This window comes from Cervus canadensis, chromosome 25 (assembly GCF_019320065.1).
Source record: "Cervus canadensis isolate Bull #8, Minnesota chromosome 25, ASM1932006v1, whole genome shotgun sequence".
Taxonomy (NCBI): Eukaryota; Metazoa; Chordata; class Mammalia; order Artiodactyla; family Cervidae; genus Cervus; species Cervus canadensis.
The window spans coordinates 363,533-387,831 of NC_057410.1; the positions used below are offsets into that span (position 1 = coordinate 363,533).

General features: G+C 42.9%; 2 protein-coding genes across 2 annotated transcripts; both read left to right on the forward strand.

The window, feature by feature from the left end:
- The first annotated feature begins 3,612 nt into the window (after positions 1–3,612).
- Positions 3,613–4,548, forward strand: LOC122427797 (olfactory receptor 2AP1-like). Its single transcript, XM_043447498.1, has one exon. It carries the CDS (start codon positions 3,613–3,615, stop codon positions 4,546–4,548), a length of 936 nt encoding a protein of 311 aa, XP_043303433.1.
- An 8,162-nt stretch (positions 4,549–12,710) lies between these two features.
- Positions 12,711–13,646, forward strand: LOC122427798 (olfactory receptor 6C4-like). The gene has a single exon (XM_043447499.1). The coding sequence runs from the start codon at positions 12,711–12,713 to the stop codon at positions 13,644–13,646; it is 936 nt and encodes a 311-aa protein (XP_043303434.1).
- Positions 13,647–24,299: the final 10,653 nt, after the last annotated feature.

Below are 24,299 nucleotides of genomic sequence, written 5' to 3' on the forward strand. Positions count from 1 at the left end.
ACCTGAGGGCATCATAGATCTAATCCTGGCAAGGAAGCATTGAAGTGGCTTCCACATTGTTTTTAGATTCTCCTCACAGCCCTAGGCGAATAGTTAATTTCTGTGGAGTTTACTTTCTTTACCAAAAAATGAGCCCAACTAGCCTCAGAGTATTTTATTTCTTGTCAGTTCCATCCCAGCAATCTATAGAGATACCAATCACATGTCAAACACCAAAGATCAGTGTGAGAAAGGGGTCTGAGCACCTGAACAGACATTTTTCCAAAGAATATATACAAATGGCCAACAAGTACATGAAAAGATGCCAACAGCTCTAAACCTTAAGGAAATGTAAATCAAAACTCCAATGAGAGATCATCTTATATTTGTCAGGATGTCCATTATCAAAAAGACAAGAGGGAACAAGTGTTGGCAAAGATGTGGAGAAAATAGAGCCCTTGTACATTGTTAGTGGCAATGTAATCTGGTACAGCCACTATGAAAAACAGTAAAGAGGTTCCTCAATAAACTAAAAATAGAGCTAGCATATGACCCAGCAATCCCACTTAAGGGCATATAGCCAAAAGAAACAAAATCACTACCTCTAAGAGATACCTGCACTCCCATGTTCATAGCAGGATTATTAACAGTAGCCAAAGCACCTAAGCATCCATCAACAGATGAGCAGATTAAAAAAATGTGGTCCATATATAATTTATTTTATGAATATTAAATTCTCAGAAAAGAAGGATATTCTGCCATTTGCAGTAACATAGATGAATTTGGAGGATATTATGCTAGGTGAAATAAGCTAGACAAAGACAAATACTATATGGACTACTTACACAAATACTTCTAAGGAACCTAAATAAAAAGTCCAACTCACAGAAACAGATTGTTGATTGCCGGTGGAAGGTAGAAGTGCTAGGCATAAGTTGATAAGAGATTTAATTGTAAGATGAATATGGTCTGAGTAGTTAATGTATAATATAGTGACTATAATTGATAATACTGTAGTATATAATTGAAATTTTAAGAGAATAGAGCTTACACGTCCTCACAAAAGAAAAAAAAAGTATTAATATGTGAAATAGAGGGTGTGCTAATAAATTGCATTGGGGGAATCCTTTCACAAAACATACGTGTATCAAACCATTACCTTGTACACTTTAGAAAGTGAAACTGAGTCGTGTCTGATTCTTTGCGACCCTATGGACTATATAGTCCATGGAATTCTCCAGGCAGAATACTGGAGTGAGTATCCGTTCCCTTCTCCAGGGGATCTTCCCAACCCAGGGATCAAACCCAGGTCTCCGACATTGCAGGCAGATTCTTTACCAGCTGAGCTACAAGGGAAGCCCAAGAATACTGGAGAGGGTAGCCTATCCCTTCTCCAGGGGATCTTCCCAACCCAGGAATAGAATCGGGGTCTCCTGTGTTGCAGGCTGATTCTTTACCAACTGAGCTATCAGGAAATCCCTTTAAATACCTTACAATTTTGTTTGTCAATTGTACCTCAATAAACCTGGGTGAGAGAAGAAAGTGGTCTGATGCAAAATGAACAAGACATTCCCCATCTTTAATGTCCAGATGCAATGTCAAGCAATTTTTAATAAAGATTCAATGTAAGTGAGAATGGCCTCATATTACAAGACTGCATGCTACATATGTGAGGGCGTAGGGGGGTTTTTGTCAATACAGACCTGAGAAGATGCGTACCGATACTGAGTGAGGGGGAAGGTAAGTGATGAGATACACAGATGGACAAAGAGGTCCCTGAGCTCAGGTGTCTGTGGTCTTACAAGGAAGATAGGCTCCACCCTTTATAACAGGCCCTATGGAAGGATACCCGGCAGGCGCTCAGTCACTAAGTCATGTCCGACTCTTTGCAACCCCATGACTTCAGCCTGCCAGGCTCCCCAGTCCATGGGACTTTCCAGGCAAGAATACTGGAGTGGGTTGCCATTTCCTCCTCCAGGGGGTCTTCCTGACCCAGGGATCAAACCGACATCTCCTGTGTCTCCTGAACTGGCTGGGGGATTCTTTACCATGAGCCATCCGGGAAGCACCATACCAGGCACAGACTATAAATTATGGGAGACAGGAGGAAGCAGTGAATTCAGCCTAGGGCTTACAGGGAAGGCTTCATATAAGAGGTCTTAAGGGGACTTCCCCAGTGGTCCAGTGGTTAGGACTCTGAGATTCCACTGTGGTGGACATGGGTTCCATCCTTGATCCAGGAACTAGAATCCCACATACACATTCTGCACAGTGTGGACAAAAATAAATAAAGCTTTTTTAAAAAAAGAAGTCTTAAACTAGATCTTAAAGGATGAATAGGTGTTTGCCAATTCTAAAGAGGCCTGGGAGAACAGCAGAGGATTTTTTTTTTTTTTTGCTTATTTGTTTATCTATTTAATATATTAATATAGTAATAATTGCTTTTTGAATATCACCACGTGGCAGTCACTGCTAAAATTTTTACAAGCATTATGTCATTTCATCGTCACAAATATCCTGTTACTATTCCCATTTTACAGAAGATTACTTAATGAGTTTCTTGCAAGGACAGGCTATAATGAACTATTTCACCAAAACTCAGCCTCTGTTCACCGATGCCAAATGGAGACATGGAGATAGAGTTTTGGGTGAAGTAGAAAAAAAGTAGCTTTTATTGCTTTGCCAGTAGGCTAGTGCCCTCAAGACTGTGTGACTCACCCTGGAGAGGGTAGTGAGGAGTAGGGTGTGATCAGCTCATGGACAGTTCTGGGATTGGCCAGCATCAAGTTGAAGTTCTAAGTATCATCAATCTTCTAATTTCAACCAGTCTAGGGTCTATGTGCTAGCAGTTTTCACCTGGAGGGAGTCTGCTTCCTGTAAAAATAACTTAGGAAAGTGTGTCAGGCTTTTATCTATATCTTTCAGGGAACTGTGAGTTTGGAAATTCAGCTATGTGGCAGAATTACGGTCTAAATTGTTACCAGTTTCCCAGACCAATAGCTACTCTTTATTTCTACATCTTCACATTTCCCAATCATTAACTCTTGAGTCAGCATTTTACTTCGGAAGACAAGGACATGGGGACTTGTACACAGTTTCACTATTATGTCATCTTCATTAAACTGAGAACTGTGTTTCCCAGAATGCCCTCACCTGTATGGTCCCCCTTCGTATAGAGTCAGACAGAAGAACTAGCAAGAGGTCTGAAAATAGAAAGTGATGCAGCATTACTCTGAAAGTTGTTTTGTAGCCAGATGAGGTGATGGACAGAGGAAGCTGTGATCAGTGGATCAGAACACATCTTAGTTCTTCTGATCTTAGCAGAGGATTCTGTATAGACTTTCTCAGATGAAATAAAAGGGAGAAAAGAGGGAGGGAAGAAGGGAGTGAGAGAGGACAGTCACTGGCATCCAATAATTCTTTCAGGATTCTAAAAAAGGTGACATTTTTGACTAGGGAAGGGCCTCTAGAAGCTTCTGCTCTGCTTCCCTCAATCCAGTGGGAGGCATATCTGATGCTTCTATCTGCCCAAGATTGCTAATGTCTGATGTCTCTATCTGCCCTGGATTGCTAATGTCTGATGTTTCTATCTGCCCAGGCTTGCATGTTTCTGGAAAGGACCTGAAATCCACAATGGCCAATCAGACCTTGGTGACTGAGTTCTTCCTCCAAGGCCTGACAGACACCAAAGAGCTTCAGGTGGCAGTTTTCCTGCTCCTGCTGCTTGCCTACCTTGTGACTGTCTCTGGAAACCTGGCCATCATCAGCCTGACCTTGTTAGACCCCCGCCTGCAGACCCCTATGTACTTCTTCCTCCGGAATCTGTCCTGCTTGGAAATTTGGTTCCAGACTGTCATCGTGCCCAAGATGCTGCTCAACATTGCCATGGGAACTAAGACCATTAGCTTTGCTGGCTGCATTGCCCAGGACTTTTTCCACATCTTCCTGGGGGCCACGGAGTTCTTCCTCCTCACAGCCATGGCCTATGACCGGTACATCGCCATCTGCCGGCCCCTCCGCTACCCCATCCTCATGAGCAGCAGAGTCTGCACGCGGCTCATCCTCACCTGCTGGCTGGTAGGCTTCTCCCTCATCCTCATTCCCCTCGTCTTCACCAGTCAGCTTCCATTCTGTGACACCCACATCAACCACTTCTTCTGTGACTATACACCTCTGATGGAGGTGGTCTGCAATGGGCCAAAGGTACTGGAGATGGTGGATTTTACCCTGGCTTTGGTGGCACTGCTCAGCACGCTGGTGCTGATCTCCATGTCCTATGTCCAGATTATCCGGACAATTATCCGGATCCCCTCTGTCCAGGAGAGGAAGAAGGCTTTCTCCACCTGTTCCTCCCACATCATCGTGGTCGCCATGTGCTACGGCACCTGCTTCTTCATGTATGTAAAGCCTTCTCCAGGCAAAGGGGTTGATCTCAACAAAGGAGTGTCTCTAATCAATACAGTTATTGCCCCTCTCCTGAACCCCTTCATCTACACTCTCAGGAACCAGCAAGTGAAGCAAGTGGTAAAAGACTTGGTCAGAAAAATGACTGGGCTCCAAAATAAATAGCAACACTACAAGGCACCTTCCAGGGTGTGTGAGGAGTCGAGGCTCACTCACTCCCATTACTTTGTCCTCCACAACCCCTCTCAGATTCACTCTACCTCTGTATTTCAACATATAATTCATGTGCCAAAGATGACCAACTGTCAGAGACTGCGAGTGGTTAGTGCACACTCTTTGCTTCCCTGTAGCCACCTACATTGGTTGTGTCCTCCCACACTGACACTGGGTTTGGTTGGCCATGTGGCTTGCTTCATACAAGTGACACTTAATGTTTCCATTGTTAGTTGCTCAGGCATGTCCAACTCTGTGAGCCCATGGATTGTAGCCCACCAGAGTGTTCGTGGAATTCTGCAGGCAAGAATACTGGAGTGGGTAGTCATTCCCTTCTCCAGGGGATCTTCCTGACCCAGAGATTGAACCTGGGTCTCCCTCATTGCAGGCAGATTCTTTACCATCTGACCCACAAGGAAACTTGCAGAAACTCAAGAAGTCTTAGAAACCTACAGCTATGTGAACAATTTAGCCTAGGCAAAATTTGCCCCCATCACCCTTGCAGATAAATTCACACACACAGACACACACAGACATGCATGCTCCCTGCCACCATGAAACAGAGCTGCCCAGCTGACAGTGATCAAAGATACATGAATGGGTCCATCAAAGACCGACAGAGAACCATCCAGATAAGCCCAGCCCAAATCGCCAACCCACAGAACCATGAATAAAACAAATGTGGTTGCTTTCAGCCACTAAATATCAAAGTGGTTTATTCAACAAAAATTCATCAACAAAAAGTAAGCATATATGGTAAACACATGCAGTGTCCTGATTCAAGATCTACCATTAAGAAGTGAGGGACAGAATGATTGCCCATATGAGCTGTAGTTGGGATGATCAGGTCAGGAAGGAGGAAGAGGTCAGAAGAAGGTCTCTTCTCACCTATGGTCACAGACCATAGTTACCGAGAAATAGATTGTCTACAGGATGCATATTGAGGCAGAGTTATTTATTTTTCTTCTGGGGCATTCAGTGTCCTCGTCACAGGTAATCTGGCCCCTGAAGTAAGACTCAGATAGGGAGGTTGGTAGATTTTGAAGGTTTTATCCTATGGAGCCTAACTTTAGCACATTCTCTGTGTAAAATGAGGTTTTTAAATTTCCCAGAAAGCTCAGGAGCCACATGTAGCCTCAACTCCTCCACACTCTCTTCAAGGGCACTTCTGAGACATTGTTTTCCAGGGACTTCGTCACCCAAAATAAAGTTCTCAGATGAAGGTGATGGCCTACAGGAGAGAGACCCAGAGCTTCCCTAACTGGGAAGCTGCAGGAAATGGTCAGGCAAGAGGAGGGTGTGCTGATTTACCTACTTCCCAGCCTGAATCAATTTTTTTTTAGTATTTTTGACTACACTGGGTCTTTGTCGATGCACACTGAATTTCTCTAGTTGGGATGCGCAGGCTTCTCATTGCAGTGGCCTCTCGTTGCAGAGCATGAGTTCTGGGGCGTGCAGGTGTCAGTAGTTGCAGCTTGTGGGCTCTGGGTGTGTGGACTCAGTAGTCACGTGCAGGGGCTGAGTTGCCTGGCAACATGCAGGATCCTGCTGGACCAGGTGGTGAACCCCTGTCCCCTGCCTTGGCAGGTGGGTTCTCCACCACTGGACCACCAGGGAAACCTCTGAATCAGTCTTAACTCCATTCCCCAAGCCCAGTAAAGACAGACAATTAAAAAGCCAGGTCCAAAGCAAACAAATGTTGTATGCACCCACCTTAGCAGTTGCATCTTAAAGGCTAACACGCTGCACTGATACCTCTAAATTCATTTCACCTCCCCTCCCAAGTTTTACAATGTGAAGGTAATTCCATTGTGAGGCCCCCACCAGGTCTGTGGAATGATGGGGAGAGGGGCTGAGGACACAGGACACAGTTTATAACATGTGCATATAGAAGAAACCATATGCTCAAGGCATTGAATCAATATTCCAGAGATAATCCGGTTAAATGGCTCTTTCCAGTGGGATTTTCTACCAAATGTTACCTACACACCACACAGGTTAAGAAACCTGAAAGGATTTCAATTCTCAAACAATGGAATCTCTGTCCCGGGAATAATTTAGGCAAATAACTCGCTCTGGCGGGGTTCTGTGTGGTTTTGTTTTGTCTTGTCTTGTTTTGTTTTAGAAAATGTCAGACACTGAAGGGACACACCCAAGGAACTCTGCTTAGAAACAATCCTCAGGAGAAGTCTTCAGGATTCTCAATAAAATTAAAAGATCAATATAAAATCCTTTAAAAAAAAAAGTGACAATTGGCCATACATCTACTCTTGTCTCAAACCTCAAAAGGGAAAAATAATAACTTGAAGTTTTCTTTTCCTCCCTTCCTAATAACAGGTGCCAGGCCGTCTCTGAAGGTGAGTGTGGAGCTCAGAGCGGCTCTAAATTTTCATTCTGTTTTAGTATGGGAGAGATCATCCCACACTAAACATCCCATTTGTTTTCATCCTGGACAACACAACTCATTCCAGGGGTGGGGGAGCAGAGGAAGGGAGAGAGAAAAGGATAAATAAAAGACAGGCAAGGGGGGGAACTTCCCTGGTTGCTCAGTGGCTAAGACTCTGAACTCTCAATTCAGGGAGCACTCCTAATTCAAGAGGCCTGGGTTCGATCCCCGTTCATGCTGATCCCACATGCCACCCAGCGGAGCCTAAATAAATAAATGTTGGTTTTAAGGGGTAGGAGGGAAATGGGAAAGAATGAGAGGGAGTAGGAAAAATAGGAGGGATGGAGGGAGACAAAGAAATTCTAATCTTGAAACTCCTGTTTACAAATACATTTCAAGGTAGTCAAAGCATGAGTTCTCCAAAATTATTTCCCCTTGGAAATTTCCTTCTGAGTGCAATTTTTTTTTAACTTTTTGTCAGCACTGAGTAACATGTGGGATCTTAGTTCCTTGACCAGGGATCGAACACACCCCTCCTGCGATGGAAGCTCAGAGTCCTAACTATTGGACCACCAGCAAAGTCCCTACGTGGAAATTTTTTAAGCGCTTTATTGAAGCATAAAATATATTTGTAAAGATGCAAAAAAAAATATTTTTTGAAACTTTTATTTAAAAGGTGAATATCTGGGACTTCCCTGGTGGCCCAGTGGTTAAGAATCTGCCTTGCAATGCAGAGGATGTGGGTTCAACCCCTGGTTGGGGAAGTAAGATCCTACATGCCCCAGGGCAAGGAAGTCCATGTACTATGAGGAGCAACAAAAAAGAGCCCATGTGTTGCAAGCAAGACCCTACACAGCCAAATAAATAAATTTAAAAAAAAAAAAAAAAGTGAATATCTGGATGTGATCTGGCCAAACAGATTGGATGCTTGGAACAAATCCATTGAGCACAGATATCTATAGATTTTAGTGTTTCTAAAACCCTCCACAGTTTTCTGCTTGTTCTCAGTTGAAATGCCCTTGGTTCGATTAAAATGGTATCAAAATCTTCAAATTGCACGACATGAATAATTGGTTATGGGGATTCACTATTCTATATTTTGTCTGTTTATAAAAATTAAATTTTTTCAATATAGAAACATGAAATGGGTTGTATTTAAGTAGCTAATGTGTTGGGGCTCAATGTGAAGTTTTACGTCCCAGTATTTTAAAATGTTATATTTGGACAGAAATCTCTTGCTGGAATAATTTATGAGAACCTATCCTTTGACTACCTTAAAATCTACTTGGAAACATTAGTTTCAAGATTACTGAATTTCTCTCTTCCTTTCTCTTCAGGTCAAATCAGTTGTTCAGTCATGTTCAACTCTTTGTGACCCCGTGGACTGCCGCACGCCCAGCTTCCCTGTCCTTCACCAACTCCCAGAGTTTGCTCAAACTCATGTCCATTGAGTCCATGATGCCATCCAACCATCTCATCCTCTGTCGTCCCCTTCTCCTCCTGCCCTCAATCTTGCCCAGCATCAGGGTCTTTTCCAACAAGTCAGTTCTTCATGTCAGGTGGCCAAAGTATTGGAGCTTCAGCTTCAGCATCAGTCCTTCCAATGAATACTCAGGACTGATTTCTTTTAGGATTGACTGATTTGATCTCTTTGTGGTCCAAGGAACTCTCAAGAGTCTTCTCCAACACCACAGTTCAAAAGCATCAATTCTTTGGCACTTCAGCCCTTTCTCTTTCCTCCCCACCTTTTCTCATCCTTCTCCTTCCCTCCCCCTCCCCCCACTCTCTTCCTCCCTCCCTCTCTAATTATGACTATCCCACTTTTTCTCACTATGGACCGGCATCCTTGATTCTTCATCCACTGTGACATAGCCTTTTATGCCTGCCCCATAAAATCTAAATCTTCTTCCATAACTGACTGCATACAGTTAGCAAACTCAAATACTATATAAGCACCCAGGAAAGAGATTCTAATTATGACAGCTTGGCCCTTGTGTTATCAAGTTCCCATCACCAGTGGTTAAGGAGCTACCAAGAAAGGTTCTCTTAGGAGAATGTGGGCTGGGAAGAAATGATCCCACATACTGAATACAAAATAATCTCTCTGTGCCAGCTTCTGACTGACCACATTTATCTCTTCTTTCACATGTTTACACCACCTTGGCTTCTTTTTTATCTTCTTGTCCTTTGCTTCTTTGAAGAATCCATTTCCAGTATCTCTCCTGTCTTGGTTTACACACCTTTGTCCTTCTGCCACTTCCATTAGCTTGTTTTGTCTTTCCTACTGGGGGTCTAAGGGTTGGAAGACTCTTGGTCAGTTACACATTATCGGTCTCAAACCCATACTTACAGCTTTCATTTTTTAAGTCATTCTGCCTACAGCTAAAGAGTAAGCACACATTCACTACGGAGAACTAAAGACAAACTTCATGATCTCATATATTTACCTTAGACCAATCCTGAAAATAGAAACCATTCTTGTCACCAAACTCAAGAGGAAACTCCAGTACCATCTGCTCTTTTGACCAGAGTCAAGTGTAACAACACCATGGACCTCCCTCTCAACGATTCTGTGATCCTTGAAGCTCAGTCCACTATTGAGTTTTCCATGTAAACGATCTGTGGATTCCAAGTATATGAATAGAAGCCACCTAGAGATGCAGAATCAAAAAGAAAATGGAGGTGGGGGAGACTTCCCTTGTGGTCCAGTGGTTAAGACTCTGCCTTCCAACATAGGGAAAGTAGATTTCATCCCTGGTGGAGAGCTAAGATCCTACATGCCTCACGGCCAAAAAGTCAAAATATAAGACAGAAGCAATACTGTATAAAGTTCAATAAAGACTTTTTAAATTGTCCACATTAAAAAAAAAAAAAACAACGTTTAAAGAAAGAAAATGGGGAGGGAATATCAGGGAAGGTAGTTCAAGTCCATTGAGGAGAAGATAGATGCATATATAACATCCTGCCTTTCATCAGAAAGCAAGAATCAGAGAACAACGGTCCAACACAGGAAAGAAAGAATTTGCTCTGAAATAAATGCTAAACCTCCCACCCCCATGGTGAGACAGTGATGCCACTGACAGTAGGAAGCCAACACCACTTCTGCATTCCTCATGCTCCTGAAGAGGCACATGGCATGCTATAGAATTAGGCAAACCAGCTGTCAGATGCCAATAATTCAGAGTACTTGTTATATGATGTTGGGAAAACTACACAACTTTTATGTTCATTATTCCCTCATCTGCAAAATGGGCAAAATAATAACAATAATAATAATGATAAGTAGTCTACCATTTACTGTATTCCAAGCACTCTTCTAAGCACTCCACATCTAACAACACATTTAGTTCTTATGATAGATTTATGTTGCAATTACTATTCTTACCCCCATTTAACAGATGAGGCAACTGAGGCATAGAGAGGCTAAAGAAACTTCTGAAGGTCACACTCCTACTAACTAGGTGGGCCAAGAGCCTAAAAATAACAAATGCCTCAAAGGTAGTGAGCATAAAATGATAAAAGGATGGAAGTTAATAAAGCTCTGCCCAGCTCAGGTAAAATGCTTGATAAACTAATGTTGCATTTTTCTTATTATGATCACCATTATTGCTTCAGTTCCCACAAGACTTTTTCCTGTAACTGATGCCTTTGTCACAGCATCCTCATGGGTCTCTTTGGAACATCTTCCTAGTTACCTGTCAAAAGTTAATTCCCAACATTATTTATTAAGGCTAATTAAAGTTTTCTTGACTTGGGACCCCAGAGAAAAATTTATTCCCCAATGTCTCTGCTGAGTAAACTCAATAAAATGTGTATCACTCAAACTGATAAAAAATTGTATAGAAGTCCAGATCAAGTGGAGGAAAAAAAAGAGACGGTGAGAAGCAAAATATTCCTCTATTCTTCAGTTAGTTTAAATAAGGTAGCAACTTCAGAAATTGTAGATCCAATGCTAAGTGGGATCAACTTATAGAAAAGGTAGTAACAAGTGATTGATTAAAGGCAAAGGGAGCTAGGAACTATTTCTTTTCAAACTCCTGCCCAGGAAACCTGTATGCTTTGTGAGCAATCAGGGCACGGCGTAGTACTAGAAAAGTGGGATATATGTTACATTTTATCCTACTTTCTTATCCACATCTGACTTCTCAATTTTGACTCTTCTTGACAGCATCCAGAGATAAAATCCCTCAATATCTTTTCTGAGTGTCAAAAAGTGAGTATGTCCTTAGTTCATCAATATTATCACTTTATGGTGACAGATTATGAAATCCAACTGAATGTGATTTCTACTACTGTTTTTTACCATTAAAATTCTCATTCAGGTTCATTTTTTTATATTTAGATTTTGAATATGGGGATAAAGGAAAAGAGAAAGACTCATTTTGTGGTCAGTGGCACTCCAGAAATAACTATCATTGACCATTTAAAATTCTTCCAGACATTTGGAAATATATGTATAAATTCCCAGTTTCTTACACAGATAAAAATCACAATATAAACTTGTGATTGTGTTTACTTCACTAGCAATATATTGTAAACATACAAAAGTCAGTACAGATAATTTTCCCATTTTATTCCAAATACAAAACGTCACAATTTATTTACTTATTCACCTATTGGTGGAATTTTTATCTTTTACAATTCTTCTATATTACAATAATGTAATGAACTTCTCCAAAAAATTATATATTCAGACTTGTGATTATATTTCTGTAAAATACAAATGTAAATTTCTCAATGATAATGTGGAAAAATTCTCCAAAGAGCAAAAAGTGAGCAGAAGCCTGAGCCTCCCATTCAGAGGGTGACACTGCCTTGACATTAGAGTCCGGTGATCACAGTGGGCCAAGGGCAACAGGGACTTCCACTATGAACTTGTTCTAGATAAGCACCCTTGAAGATCCTTAGTTCCTGTGATACCGGAAGATCAGAACAAAGATAAATGCCTAAAATGATTCTTGACCCTAGCAGGTTTTTTTCTGGGAGGAATCCATATTAGTCTGTAAGGAACCAGACTGACTCTTTCCTACTTTTCTGTAGCAGTAACATCTGTGTCCTGAAAACTAAAAGAACATAAGAAAGACTCCTGGTCCAGTAAACATTATTCCCTGAATATTTAAGCAGTTAAAGAAAGCTTTCCTAGAATTATTGGCTACCTATAATCTCTTCTATAGGTTAAAACCAGAAGAAAAAGTCTCATACAAAAAAGAATTCAATATTTTAAAGCTTTCTCCAAACCTGCCACCAGGCACAAAAGCCAGAATGTAAAAAGGGCTATTCACTCCTGCAGAGCAAATGGATCTGGAGCTGTCCAATATGTTGAAGAAGACAGCAATAGAGTAAATTATCAAAGCATCAACACAAAGGAAAGATGAAACATCCCTACAAGATCTTGGAGAAGGGTTTCATAGACAAAGAGGGGGAAAAGCAAAGAGTGGACAAAGAGGTAAATCTTTATATGCAGAAGATGCATTTTGGAGTGCCAGGTGACTATTTCATTGCTTCAAGAAAAAGGCTTCAAAAAGAAAGCTGCCTACATGGGAACCTGGGTAAACATATTTTGTGAAGGGCCAGTTGAGACCAACAGACATTCTGTTAACTTAGATAGAGGAATTTTCCATGAACAAATTTCAAGGGGAATCCACATCCTCCCCTCAACATTCCTGAGCTTTGCTGCCCTTTTCATACCTCATTTCTCTTCTCAGCTTCACAGGCAGAATCATTAGCAATGAAAAACCGAACTTTGACAGAATTCATTCTGCTGGGACTAACAGACATCCCAGAGCTTCAAAGTATTGTCTTCATACTTCTCCTCCTTACCTACATAACCAGCATCTTAGGAAACCTGATGATCATCATCCTCACACTACTGGACTCCCACCTCCAGACCCCCATGTATTTCTTCCTCTGGAACTTCTCCTTCTTAGAAATTTTCTTTATATCCACTTTCACTCCTAGGCTACTGTTCAGTATCTCAACTGGGAACAAGAGCATCAGCCTTGCTGGCTGCTTCACTCAGTATTTTTTTGTGATATTCTTTGGGGCCACAGAGTTTTACCTTCTGGCTGCCATGTCCTATGACCGCTATGTGGCCATATGCAAACCCCTACATTACATGACCATCATGAACAACAGAGTCTGCATCCAGCTAGTCCTCTGCTCTTGGCTGGCTGGATTTCTCATTATCCTATCCCCAATCATCCTGACCAGTCAACTGGACTTCTGTGCCTCCAATGTCCTGAATCATTATTTTTGTGACTATGGACCCCTCATAGAAATATCTTGCTCAGACACAAGACTCCTGGAGTTGGTTGACTTCATCTTAGCAGCTGTGACGTTGGTGGTCACCCTGGTGCTGGTGATTCTCTCCTACACAAACATCATCTGGACCATTCTAAGGATCCCTTCTGCTCAGAAAAGGAAGAAAGCCTTTTCCACATGTTCTTCCCACATGATTGTCATCACCCTCTCTTATGGCAGCTGCATCTTCATGTACATAAAACCTTCAGCAAAAGAAGGAGTTGCCTTCAATAAGGGAGTAGCTGTGCTCAATACATTAATTGCCCCTTTATTGAACCCGTTCATTTACACTCTAAGGAATAAACAAGTAAAAGAAGCCTTCAATAATGTGACCAGAAAAATAGCACATCTTTATTCATTTTAGTGGCCTCAGAATCAGTGGAAATGTTGAATGATTCATTAAAGTTATGCCAACTGATAATTTGACCTTGTGATAACTCCTTTTGTTAAAACTGTTTCTCAGATAAACTGACTGAAAACACACATCAAAATTGAGTTCTACATCTGTCAGCAAGAGAAAGGTATTCAAAGAAGGCCAGCTCAGATATTTTATTTCCTATAGATATCTTTTAATAAAGAAGGAAAATAATATCTTTAGAGTATATACAAAACAGAAGTGTCTGATTAAAAATTGCTTTACTTGTCATAAATCTAGTGATCAGGTGAATGACTGTATCTACCTTCCATGAAGGGCTCTTTGTCTTATCAATCACTATCAAAAAGTTGTAAATATATCTTGTCAGAAATTCCTAGATATTTCCCAGGAGAGATTATTCATGATGCCACGCACATACAAAAAATCTACTTCATAAAACGTTCTCAGGTTTTAAGCAATTTTCTTCTCCCTCCAACAATTCCCAAAAAAAGCTTGCCTCTTTCTGGCATCTCTTACAGAAAATGATTCCTACTGTAAAGTACTATATGGAATCTCATGTCTGTTCATAAGGACATTTCTGATCACCGAGATGAAAATGAAAACCATTACCAAGGAATCATTTGGACTCCATTTAAAAGTAACTTCAGGTGAAGAGATATCTCAGGTTATGTTGGCAGCGATCTGAATCCATTGTAGCTGGAGTCTGGCAAAGTCCACCTGACTTCTGCAGGAAGCATTTCTAGATGAACCTGAGGAGGCTGGGCATGTCACAGATGCTTCTTAGGGAGGCCTTGGGATGCTAAAGTCTATTAACTCTCTATAACTTTCTGCATTTGGAGTCTCTTGGCTGCCTCTCTGACCCTGCCAATCATGTGGTCATTGCTTCTGAGAGTTAACTGTCCTCTACCTCTTCAAGCCACATCATTCCCATGAATATTAACAAGCCTAGCTCCATGACTATCTGTCCCACCATCATCCCCAGTAAAGGAGAGCCATCACTGCACTTTTTAGTGATGCTGTTGGCCCTCTCAGCAGTACATCTCCCATGACCTTGTGAATGATCTGTGCTGTGGGCCTTCCAATGGAACAAACCAACTAATAGACCTTAAGTTCATATGTCATGTACCTATTTCATTATTCCCACCTCCCTCAGGCTTTTTACTACTTCCTTCACCATCTTCCAGACAACTCAGGTATTTCCACATCACTGAGTGTTGGACATCACTCACTTTTTCAGGCACTGAGAGCTATCCCAGTGTTGAAGTGGGGTCCCTGGGAGGATGTTAAATCCCACATCCTGAAAATGTGTTCCCAAGTCAATAAATTCTTGCTCAGTCAAGCCAGTCTTACATTCTGGGACCCTGATCAAATCCTAGTCCCAGGAACACTTCTCTGACTTCTGCCAGTACAAGCAAGCCAATTCTTTTCATTCCTTAGTGTATAGGTTCTTTCCTCTTTTACCGAGTCCAGCATTTCCTCAGCTGGATTATTCTGGGTTTAATCCTAGTTATCAGTCTGACATCTACGAGAGGAGTCAGGGACAGCTCTTAAGGGGAACATCTGATGTCTTATAAATAGGAGACCTCCTAAACATCTTCCAGCTAGCCCTTGGTAGGGAATAGTGGCCACCTCTGCAAATCCAAAGTGCTCATAGCAAGCTGAAAAGTTAAAATCCTCAAAAGCATCTGCCCAGATATGTCTTTTCCACATTTTCAGTATCTATGTTTCCTCCGTCAGGGTTCTGAGCTTCATGAAGGACCTGCCAGAACTAAGCACTCAAATGTCTCTGAAGTTCTCTGCTGCTAACAAGTAGCCCTACAACCAGCCTCACCCACCTGCAGTCAGGTACCAGCTTCAAGACCCAGAGTCCCAACCCCATTGTCCAGCAGACTGACACACCAACTCCAGGACCACCAAGACCCAGCTACACCTACCAGTGAGACAACACCAGACCAAGACCCCCTAGGCCCTTGCTGTACCCATCAGGGGATTGACACCAGCTCCAGGACCAGCACAAGCCTGCAACCTGCTGTGGCAGGACACAGTCCACCCACCAGCAGGCTGGTGACTGTCCCCAGACACCTTGGGCCCTGGCCCCAACCACCAACATGACAAGGGCAGCTCTGAGACACCTTGGACCCTCAGCCAGAAGCCCCAGTATCCAATCACACCCACCAGTGGGCCAAGACAAGCTTTGGGACATCCCAGGCCCCACACCCAACTTTTTCAGGGAACAGACTGGCCTATCAGTGGGCAAACACCAGCTCTAGGACCCCCAGGGCCCTATAGTCAGAGATTCCAGGACCCAGATCCACCCATCACTGGCATAGCACTACTCCAGGGCCCTCTGGACCTCAGCACCCCCATCAGTGGTCTGACACTAGCCTCAAGTGACATGATAGATTACATGGGTGTAATAAATATATATGGAGTATTCCATCCAAAAGCAGCAGAATACACACTCTTTTTCAAATGCACATGAAACAGTCTCCAGGATAGATCACATGCTGGGCCAAAAAACAAGTGAAAGCAACAGATCAAGAGTTAATTGCTATTGAAAAGATAGACTGTTATGCACAGTCCCCAAGATGGTGGGGCATGCCAGGCCACGCAGAGCCACACAAAGTAGTACCAGGGTCAATCAGCAGGCAGAGGGAACTAGGGGATAACGTGAGCAGGAGCCTTTATTGTGCTTTTCATGGGAAGGAATGGGTAAGGCAGTCTAGGCAGAGTAGGCAAAGCAGACAAGTTCAGTATTAGCTAGTTTGAATAACTTCTATTGGCTCTGAGTTTAGGGGCTGTCTCTAGTTGTCTAGTACCAAGCCGGATATCAGAGCTCAATAAAGCTGACAGCTGTGGGTATGGGCTCTAGATTGCTTGGTTTACATATGAAAGGTATGCTTACAAGTAAGTAATTTCTTATCTCTAAGAATTAGCTGACCCTGAGAAGAGCAGTCTACCCACATGTCAAAACATCAGAATAAAAAGACATGCTGGGAATTCTCTGGTGATCTAATGATTAGGACTCATCACTTCCACTGCTGGAGTGCCCAAGTTCAAACCCTGATGAGGGAACTAAGATTCTTCAAGTAACATGGCTTGGCAAAAAAAAAGAATAAAAAGACATGCTTAAACACAGGGACTAAATTATCAGGGTCCTGTAAATCAAGTGAAGGAGTCTACAGTTTACCTAAAATGAGAAGCTATTGACCTATTACAAGATTTAAAGGAAAAAAATGATACCATCTGACTTATACTTGGAGAAAATCACACTGGCTGGGTGGAGACAAGAGATGGAACAAGAATGACTGTGGTGAGGGAGAGGGACAATCAGCTAGACTGCAAATTTAGCAGCAAAGATGATAAGAGGTGGTTGCTTGGGATTAAATTTTGGATGCAGGATTAATAGGCTTTGCTGAGAAATTGAATATGCAGTGTTATAAAATAAATGTATTAAAATAGACAATCAGATTGTTTATGTGGGCAACTGGGTGGTAACAGATCCCTTACTGTTGACAGGGAAGCTTGGGAGAGGAACAAGAGTTCTACTCGGGACATGGTAAGTTTGAGATGCCTCTAAGACATCTAAAGAGAGATATTCAGCTATATATACTGTAGAGGCCACGGTCAAAGATTTAAGTGTAGAAATCACAGAATTTAAAAAGGAAAGTTTTAAGAAGGAGAGGAGATCAAGCATGTCAAATACTGCTGAGAGACTCAATAAGATAAAGACTGAAAATTATCCATTGGATTTGGTAACATGAGGGTTGTTAGTGATCTCAATAAGAAAAAAATCAGTGGAGTAATAGAGACAATTGGAGAGAATGGGAGATAAAAAGAGGAGACCAAAAAAAAGAGGTGATCCAGTGGTGTAAGACTCCATGCTGCCAATGCAGGGAGCCCTGGGTTGATCGCTAGTCAAGGAACTAGATCCCACATGCCTCAACTAAGAGTTCCCCAACCACAACTAAAAACTCTTCATGTCACAACTAAGACCAGGTGAAGCCAAACAAATAAATAAAATTTCTTTTAAAGTGAAGACAAGCATCAACTAGAGGGCATCAAGAGTTGAGGGAAAGGCCCAGGCTATTCCAGGTAACACCTGTGTTCTATTCCCAAATTTCACCAATTTTCCCAGACATGTTAAACATTCATAAAACTTAATTCTTTGGGTAAAGACCCCACTAAGAACATCTGCAGTAATATGAGGTGCCTGAACATTGATGCAAACCCTGACTCTTTGCCATGAACTGATGGGTAATGGGTTCACTGGAATACTTTCCATCTAAAAAGAAAACCAGGCATGAAAATCAATCTAATTCAACCACATTTCACTGTTATTAACTTCTAGAGTTTTCCAGAAGCATCTACATTTAACAGGGAGACAAGATTTCACACAGAAGAATGAATTGCCCATCATGAGATTCTAGATATGATGGAGGGAGACCCTCAAGTCTCATGTCATTTGCGACCAAGGAAATCTTGCAATGTGTGAGGAAACAAAGTTAGCCAGGAGAGGAACAGGTATGAGGAAAATGAAGACATAGCTTGGCCAAAAAAAAAAAATGAGGCTAAGGAGAGGAAAGAGGATGCAACAATCACTGGAGACTTAGACAGAATCACCAGCCCATGACACTATATTGGTTCAGAGTTACTAAAGGAGCCCCCAAGAGTCAGAGCCTCCCAGGTCCCCAGGGGTAGAGGTACAACATCAGCAGCAGAATAACTGTGGAGCCACAGAGGTCAAGTCCCACAGAGGAGAAAGAAAACAACAGAACCCAAGCCTGTGCCCATCAGCCCCACTCCAGCTGAGTGGCCATTTCCACCTCCCCAGGTACGTGGCCCACAGAGCGCCGGGCAGCCTTGGGCCTTTCCCTAATAAGATTAGACCCTGCCCAGGGACAGGAAATGAAGAGGAACAGGGGATAGATCAGGACTTGCTCAGGGCCTTACGGGCTGTCTCTCTGGGCTGGAAGCTGATACCTCTACCTGGTCAGGGAGAAAAGAGGCCAGGGGAGGTTTCCCAGATCTCTACTACTCATTTGCAAAAATATGTGTTAGAGGTCACCAGCCTGGCCAAACTGGGAGAAGGGATGAGAAGGAAACAGGAAACCCTGGACAGTTTCTATCAGATAAAGCTGCAAATAATAGAGCAGGCGAGGGTATACATTCAGAATATGCAAACCTTTGAACGTGTCCTGTGAGCAGTTGTGCTGTGGGACAGGTCATACCATGTGATAATTGTGCAATCATGTGATATGCACGCTTGTAGTGTGCCTAATAGGATGGGTTGTGTGTGGCTAAGTGGTGGGGTTGAGGCAGTGGCTAGTGAGTGCAGGTCAGTGTGATGACAAATGACAACAGGTGGACATTCATAGCCTCCACACTGTCTATGGTCAGTGTCTGATGAAAACTTAGGACATTCTTCTCAAGTTCTTATGGATGGTCCTCACCTCAGAGCCCACAGATGAACCTGGATGCATCCTCCTTCACCCCTCCATGTGTTCCCCAACAGAAACAACATGCGCACACAAACGCACAAACACTGCCCCACGCAGAGCTCCCATTAGTACTTCAGGCAAAAAGAAAAAATCTGAAAGAAAAAGACGAACTGTTTGACTATGCTTCCCAAGATTTCCCTGCCAATAAAGACTGCCCTCGGGACTTCTCTGGTGGCGCGGTGGCTAAGACTCTGCACTCCCAGTGCAGGGGACCCAGGTTTGATCGCTGCTCAGGGAACTAGATCCCACATACTGCAACTAAGACCCAGCGCAGCCTAATATAAATAAACATTTTTTAAAAAGACTGCTCTCCTCCCCCATTTTCCCCATTTCCCAAATCCCCCAGTAGACTCCAGAAGCCCAGCCTCCAAGATGACAAATCTCCCCCTCAGAACTGCTGCCTATTCCAGTGCACCCTTTAAGAGCCTTGCTTCCTGCATTCAGGGCTCTCTGAGCTGACCAGCAGTGCAGCCAGCCAGCCACATATTCATCGCTCATCATCTGCCCATCTAGCCAGTTATCCATACTTACCTGTTGATCCAACCATATACCAACTAACTGACCAATTTATGTGTCTATCTGTCTGTCTTATGAAGATTTATTGAAGGGGTGATGGAGGCATGGGATGGGGTGGGCATCTGTCTTAAAAAGAGCTATGGGGATGGGGAAATGAGATGTTGTTGCTTCACAGGTATAGAGTCTTTTTTATTTCTTTTTATAGTTTTTATTGGAGGATAATTGCTTTACAATATTGTGGTGGTGTCTGCCATACATCAGTGTGAATAAGTCATGATTATACACATACTACGCATAATTATGCATATATATATATATATCCCCTCCCTGCTGAGCCTCCCTCTCCGCTCCACTCCATCTCTCTAAGTGGTCACAGAGCGCCAGACTGGGCTCCCCGCTAGTTATCTATTTTACACGTGATATTGTATATATGTCAGTGCTATGGCATAGAGTTTTAGGTTTGCAAAATTAAAAGTTCTGGAGATGTGTTGCACAGCAAGGTAAATGTATTTAACAACACCAAAGAACTGTATACAAAAAAATTGTTAGGGTGGAAATTTTCATGTTGTGAGATTTTAAGCCACAATTTAAAATAAATTTTATCTTAAAAAGAACCTCAGCCCCTCCCTATGACCCAGAAGGACACTTTGGCCTCTCTGTTCCTCTGTGGGAGACTTTGAAAAAGATGACTGTGGCCTCAGGGTTTGTATGTCTCTGATGAGTGTCCCAACTCTGACAGCATATATGGGGATAAGAGACGCTGAAGAGGAAAACCAACAAAGGCAGAGTGGATACGGGGATGACAGGAGCTGAGGGAAAAGCGGGGAGAGTGGAGGATGCAGGAGACACTTCTCACAGATCATATCTCAGGGCAAAATGTCACTAGGGGACTGGGAATAAAGAGATGCTCATGTCCGGCAGTCGTGTCCAACTCTGCGTGACCCCCCATGGACTATACAGGCCAGAATACTGGAGTGGGTAACCATCCCTTCTCCAGGAGATCTTCCCAACCCAGGGATCAAACCCAGGTGTCCCACATTGCAAGCGGATTATTTACCAGGGAAGGCCAAAGAGATGTTCAAAGCATGGAAAAGAAGTATGAACCTGGAGGGAGAGGCCTTAGTGAGGACAGACAGGATGGAGGAGAACTCCAGCTTTACTCAGGGAAGGAGGTGAGGTTGGGACTGCCACTTGTGTCAAGTTAAAAGAAATCCAGAATTATATACTACATGGCAAGACCCATAAAAATGTCCACACTCTTATCCCACTCCCAAAAATTTCTCCCAAGGGAGTAAGTTAACAGAACCAACAAGAGACATACATGAATATAATATTTGCATCATTATCTAAACTATCCCCCAAAATGGAAGGATTTGAGTTGCTAGAATATGAGATGTATTTGTTGAATGCTGGTAGAGAAATTAAACAGACGACTACAAGAGCTTTTAAAAGGATCCCTCAGAATGTTATGTGATCTCATGGCAAAATGGCTCTCGGAAGCATTGAAAAGGAAAGGAAAAAGACAAATTAGTATATACACTGTGATTAAAAGCATATAAGATGGGTTTGCAGTGGGATAAAGACTTGAGGGCAATACACAGAAAGAAATTTAACCAAGGTGGGAAAATCATAGATGACTTTACTCCAAATATTTCTTAAATATTTTAGTTGCAAAGATATTATTTTTAAAATCTAAAAACAGCACAATCTAGCCCACAGATTATTTAAGTGGATTGATCATCTGAAGGATTATTGACCACAGTCAAGAGGAAAAGGGACTCAGATACTCCTGTCCAAACTGACTAGATGGAGTTCATCTCCCAGAAGCATAGGGTAAGGCTGTTGACCTCACTGGAGACACGGTAGGTATGGTGGCTGGAGCCTCAGGTCCCAAGTTACAGTTCTGTACACCATCCACTCTCTTATGGTGTGATCTTGAAGAAGTTATTTAAGCTCTTGGAGCTCTGGTTCCTTATCTGCAGTGACAGAATAACAGCTATCACTAGAGTTATTATAAAGTCAACTGAGATACTGCACAGCACGCAGCAACCTCGAAGTGTCAGCCACAGACTCAATAATGACTTAAAGCCAAAAATACGGTGAGTGGACAAAATGAGGGTGGGGGGAGGTTAAGGGTCTGAACAATGCGCAGAACTTAGAGAGTCTCCTGCTTAAAGATGAAGATGACTAGCTAATCTTCACGTGTGGGGTAAATAGGGGTGATACAAGCTCGGCAAATCTTGGGAACCCTGACTTCTCAAAGACTTGGGGCCAGTTCCCTGCCTTTGTCCAACTAACTGAGTAACTAAGCAAATCCCTTAACCTTTCTGTCCATCAGTCCCCCGTCTTTATTAGTGCATTCATTCATTTAATAAATCTTTAGCTGAACACTCGGCATGTGCGGCATACCATGCGAGTTGTTCTGGTGATTAAATTAGCCTCTAAGACAGTTGATAACTTAGTGACCAAGAGAACAGGCGCTGGAGTTAGAACTCCAAACTCCTGGATTTGAGCCCAAACTCTCTCCGTTACTAGATGTGTGACTTTGAGAAAGATACTGTCTGAGCTTTCATGTGCTCATCTGTAAAATGGAGAAAATAAAGGTTTCTATGTCATAGCATGATTGTGAATATCCAAGGGTTTCATGAATATTAAGTCTTTTAGCATAGTGCCTGGTGGGGACCCAGCACTGGTTCCCCAGCTCACTGAAAACATTAGCAATTGTGAAAACAGACAGCCCCCTATGAACTCCTCAACTTACCCTGTAGGACCTTACAGTGGAGACTCTTCTCTAGAAAGTGCTGAAACTGAGATACAAGTAATGTCTCACGAGAGCATTGACAAAGGTTCTTTCTTCAAATATTTGAAGGCTGTCTGGTACAAAAGGGCTTTGACATTCTACAGGATATGAGAATTTAGCCAAGACCAATGAATGAACTTGTCCTATAGGCAGAGGAGGCCAGTGCTAAAGGGGGCTACCTAAATAGATGGTGAGTTCCCCATGACTACAGATGCTCAGAGACACTACACAGCATCCTTCTAAGATGTTGTAGATAACATCTGAGCATTGTCATGCTGAAATATATGACCCTTGAAAGTGAAAGTCCCTCAGCCATATCCAACTCTTTGCAACCCCATGGACTATACAATCCATGGAATTCTCCAGGCCAGAATACTGGAGTGGGTAGCCTTTCCTTTCTCCAGGAGATCTTTCCAACCCAGGGATCAAACCCAGGTCTCCCACATTGCAGGCAGATTCTTTATCAAGTGAGCCAAAAGGGAAGCCCAAAAATATTGGAGTGAGTAGCCTATCCCTTCTCCTGTGGATCTGCCCGACCCAGGAATCAAACCAGGGTCTCTGGCATTGCAGGTGGATTCTTTACCAACTGAGCTAAGAAGGAAGCCCTAATATGACCCTTAAGGTCACCTTTTTTTAACTTTTTATTTTATATTGGAGTACAGTCAATTGACAACATTGTGATAGTTTCAAGAGAACAACAAAGGGACTCAGCCATACATATGCATGTATTAAGGTCACTTTTAATCCTGAAATTCCATGGGTAATTATTTCTGATCAGGAGGAGCAGAGAAGCTGCCATAGGCAGGGAGAACTTGAGTTGAGCTTGAAGGATCAGTGGGATTTTAATAGAATGCTTAGAAACATTTCCTGCAGGGGGTACTGTCTATAGAAATGCATGGAGGCCAGGAGAACAGAGTACAGACAGCTGGGATGGAAGATCATAGGGCCCAGCTAAAAGGAGAGTAAATTACAACATGCAACATGGCCTGTGGCTGCCCCCCTCCCCTCACAAAGCAAGTGCCAGAAGCTGACAATCTATGAAAAAGATTCTACAGTAACCCAAGGTGGTGGGGGGGGGGGGGGCGGTTTAGCTGCTAAGCAGTGTGTGACTCTTGTGACCCTATGGATTGTAGCCCACCAGGCTCCTCTGTCCATGGGGGTTTCTCAAACAAAACTACTGGAGTGGGTTGCCATTTCCTTCTCCAACAGATCTTCCCACCCCAGGGATTGAACCTACGTCTCCTGCACTGCAAATTGACTCTACTGCTGAGGCACCAGGGAAGCCTACAGAATCCCAAAGTAGGATCCAATGGGGCAATATCATCACACACACAGTCACATCGTTGCCTGACACTCTAAATCCACAGCCCACCATGGTGATCACTAGACATAGGCTTGGGGCAGTCCCTGACTGAGCCCACTGCTGAATCTGGGGTCAGGAGACCTAGATTCAAGTCCAAGCCGGCCACTCCCTCCATATAGCCTCTGACAAATTATTTGACCCATCTGAGGCCCATGTGCATGCTAAATCTCTTCAATCATGTCTGACTCTTTGTGACCCTATGGACCATAGCTTGCCAGACTCCTCTGTCCTTGGGATTCTCCAGACAAGAATGCTGAGCTGGGTTGCCATGCCCTCCTCCAGGGAATCTTCCCAAGCCAGGGACTGAACCCGAGTCTCTTATGCTTCCTGTAATGGCCAACGGATCATCCGTAAAGTGCAGACCCTAACTCTCCCAGTTGATTCAAGAGGGACTGAATGAAAAGTGCTTTACTAAATTACATAAAGGCCAATTGTTTCTGTATTAACATCTCTTTCTTGGC